Here is a 3,900-nt window from a genome sequence, read left to right on the forward strand (position 1 = left end):
CTTTCTTATGTTTATGAACACAATTTTGGTTTCTGTATCGAATGTACATTTCGGACATCAATTTAAAAAAGGACAATGGTGGTGTTTGGGGGTTTTTTTTAAGGTTTTTTTTTTTTTGGTTCCCCTCCCCTCAGGCTTTCTGGCTGATGCCAAAACGGTCTACTCGTTTGTTGAACTTACACACAAATGTCACTTGAGTACCCAAAACGCATGTAAACGGCTTGTAAACCAAATCCAAGCCACATTTAGTCAGATGAGACTATAACATAACATCTAGTCAGAGTTGGGTACAAAGCATTTAGTTGGATGTAAACTCCGCATAACTGAAGTAGAGGACTACATAACATGTGTAGGAAATCCCCCTGGAACTCAACTTTAACACAGTGGTTGTCACGGTAATAAGGAAGTTGATCCTCTGAGTTGTATATAAGGACATGTTTCGAGTCAACAGTCGATGATAAACACCGAAAAGAGCCACCATGACGCTGTCGTCTGTCATCAAAGGTAAAACCCTCCTTACTGATGTCAGCACACCTCATTCAGTGATTTATTATAAAGAAGTCGTTTCCCTCCACAGCTTTGGGGTCTTTAAGTCTATTGCTAGCAGATGCCGCTCCAGGTATGAGGTTTTATTTTTAATTTTGATTTTGGGGGGGCGGGTGTGAGGTTCTGTCGAAATCAACTTTTAGTATTGATTCGTTTTTATTTATGTCCAGCAGTGTCTGAATATTCAGCGCCAGTCATCATTGGACCTGACTGTATGCAAATCAGGGCACAACCAGGTAAGACTCAATCAGCCCTTGGGCCTTGATCTTGGGGGATTTTCAAAAGCGCGTGTTGAGAAGCCATTAGCACAGTGAATTATGAAACAGCTTCAACATTTTTTTTTTAAAAAAAAAAGGAAGAATTACAATTTTGAGACGCTTTGACAAATGTTGTTCTTTAGTGTCTCAAACACCATGCATTTTCCTTTTTAGGGCAGCCATTGGTTCTCCATTGTCAAGCTCTGACCAACTGTGGCCAAGATGTGACGCTCCTCTACTGGCTCATCAATGGCTCATTCCCTGAAGACGTTCCCAGCAATGATAGAATAACTGAGTTAGAGACGTGAGTATTGCGCCGCATGACAAGACAAAGCCAGTACGTGTTCTGTGCTTCACATGTTATACTCTGTATCTGTGTGTCTGATTTAGATTCGCCTTAGAGGACGGTACGATTCAGCTCGGGAGTTTGCTGCTGAAGAACGTCACCTTAGAGGACCTCCATGCCACTTTCACCTGTGTGGTGATCAATAGTGCTGGAATGGTGCATAAGAATGTAACACTAACAGCAAAAGGTTCTGCGTGGGGAAAAAAATCGAAAGTAACATCAGGCTAAACACCGAGACGACTTAAATTTAAGCCAGCACAGTTAGAATATTTAAGGAGAATGTCAAAAGTCTCCGTTTTAGATGGTACGGTATCGACTGGATACATGCCGTTGCATCGTACTGTATTCTCCTATTTACTCCAGCAGGGGGCAGAGTATTACTAGAAAGGGGTGGAACCCAGCTTGTTTTATTTTAGAAACCAGAGTTGCCTACTCTATGACAGTAATTGACTCAGACTTCTGTCTCGTTTATACCTCGTAAAGATTTATTTTTTATTTTTGTTGCTGGCGTTGTCCCTTGTCATGGAACTGAAGCTAAGAGTGGGTTGGGCGATGGGCTATGCTGTGTAATGCCTGCAATGAAATGTGCAATCCAATCCAGTAACGATTAAATTCTTTTTGACGGTGAAGTACAATCACAGCTCAAGTCTTAGTTTGGCCCTTTTGATGAAGGTTTGAGCCAAGAGTGTCACGAGCGTGTGAAAAGCTTGGCAGTAGATGAGACTTGGTTCCACTGTCAGCTCTCTGGGATGCTCTAAATGCCTGTCATCTTTATTCGATGCACCCTGACCTCCAGCAGACACTGCATCCCAAGCGAAGCCCTGGTCACGACTGCTCTTTCATGCTTGTCAATCAAGCTGTGCCATTGACCATGTATTTATTTTAGGTTTTCCAGGGTTAGGTTCTGAATTGTAACCGTCCAATATTGAGGGTGAATCACAATGATTAATACAATAATAAGCGTATCACTTAAAACAACAAACACAGTAAAAAAAAAAAAAAAGATGTGTCTTAGTTAAGACTGTGTGGCTGTGCAATGAATACATCGTGAGTCCCAGCCTGGAGCTGTTTCCAGTAGAGCAGTAGGAAAAGCAGCATCCTTGTCTCATTGGTGACCGTCCTTCCACTACACTGCCCTTTGTGCGATGGAAGCTGAGCAGTCACAAAGAAGGCAGGAAGAAACATTGCGCTTATGGGGGGGGGGGGGGGTGGCGGGGGGATTTTTGTACCCGCTGGCATGGGATAGGCGCACAAGCCGGAACTGAAATGGCATGTGGATAGATTGGGAGAAAGGGTAATGGGTTGAGATATATAGATTTATTTATTTTTTAATACACGGTGAATGTCAAATGTAAAAATATCCAACCAACCTCTACTAGCCAGTTTGGAGGTGATCAGGGGCTTATACCACAAATGCTGAAGAGACCTTTACGTCATTTTTATCCCTCAAGCATGGTCACCTCTGATGATGCAATTTTTTTATTTTTACCCTGAGAGGATATTGTCCTACTAATTAAATACATTTAACCTCTGCAGTAATTATGATTTATGACGGAACAAGGTTATGTGGAGGAAAAACACGAGATGGTAGTTGCATGTATGACGCTACGCTAGGGAGAACACAGTGGTGGAAATATTCCAAAATATTCTTCCTCTGTCCGCACTTGGTCATGTTTTGTTTGTTAGCATGCTTGCTCAAAAACCTAACAGACGATTTCCGACTTTGTTGCGTTTTAAACGCAAGACTTGTTGCACCAGGGAGGCAAGTGACACTACAAAGCTGCTGTTCATCCCTCTCTACTGCCTCATTCTTGTCAGTGGTGCTCTGCTAATTGCAGAATTTGCTGTTCACCACAGTATATTCAGAGAAAAATAATGTTTCCAAATTTGTGGATAAAACAGCTCCCAGATGTGCCATGCAAGTGAATAACTGGACGCACGGTCCCGTTTACTGCCCAAAATAAAAACCGGGCATCATAAGCAAATACTCTTTATGACATTATTAACATTAGCAAAGCCCAGTTGAATGAAATAAGCTAGCAAGTATGAGGCCACATTGGGGGGAGATTCCCCAATCTGACCTACCATTGGGGTTATCCAGTTGTGTCGTCGATTTGGGATGCACTTTAGGACGACTGAGTTTACAGTGTGTGTGGGGGAAAAAAAGAAAAACAGAAATAAAGCCCAAAAATGTTTTACTTGCGGAGGTAGCAAATGTATACACTACACTGTGTGTATGTGGCAAACGCCCCATTGCCAGCGTGTTGAAAATATGCACTGAACCATCAAGTATGCACTTCCTATTAGAAGTAAATGTTAGCAAATGTTGATCTGTCCAACCATACTATTTGCAGCTCTGCTTACCCTTTGGCTTGGACATAAGAAAGGTGTTGCAACCGTGGAGCACGTGGGTGTTTCAGACTTTGGAGTGTGGTGGCCAGAGTCGCTTGAAAGTGACTTTTTTTTCCCCGATTGGCTGAGCGAAATCGCCGTTTTATTGGCTTCGAGTAAGATACTGTCAACTCCCAGTCACTATTATTTAATTGTTTTCTTGCTTATTAAGAGCTAAGAGTTGTGACCCGCAAAACTCAAGCTCGTATCTTGCATCGTTCAAACGCCTCATAATTGATTACCATTGCACAAAGTGTTCATGTCATCTCTGAAATTCCTCCAGAAGCCCCTCCTAGTACTGGCCCCTTCCCACGAGCTTGGTGGAATGAATCAGCCTGCGTACCCACGCACTTTGCGCGC

General features: G+C 42.7%; 1 protein-coding gene across 2 annotated transcripts; it reads left to right on the plus strand.

Moving 5' to 3' along the window:
* The first annotated feature begins 138 nt into the window (after positions 1-138).
* LOC147193727 (interleukin-1 receptor type 2-like) lies at positions 139-1,784 on the plus strand. 2 transcript variants are annotated; one of them, XM_086130874.1, is made up of 5 exons: positions 139-504; positions 578-619; positions 717-782; positions 978-1,107; positions 1,194-1,784. In XM_086130874.1, exons 1-5 carry the CDS (start codon positions 480-482, stop codon positions 1,375-1,377), a joined length of 447 nt encoding a protein of 148 aa, XP_085987000.1. In that variant the 5' UTR covers positions 139-479; the 3' UTR covers positions 1,378-1,784. The 2 variants fall into 2 exon arrangements, with proteins under 2 accessions (XP_085987000.1, XP_085987001.1); XM_086130875.1 differs by having other exon boundaries at positions 720-782.
* The last annotated feature ends 2,116 nt before the right edge of the window (positions 1,785-3,900 follow it).

Source organism: Hippocampus guttulatus, chromosome 15 (assembly GCF_054856545.1).
Source record: "Hippocampus guttulatus isolate MCC_2025c chromosome 15, RoL_Hgut_1.0, whole genome shotgun sequence".
NCBI classification, from domain to species: domain Eukaryota; kingdom Metazoa; phylum Chordata; class Actinopteri; order Syngnathiformes; family Syngnathidae; genus Hippocampus; species Hippocampus guttulatus.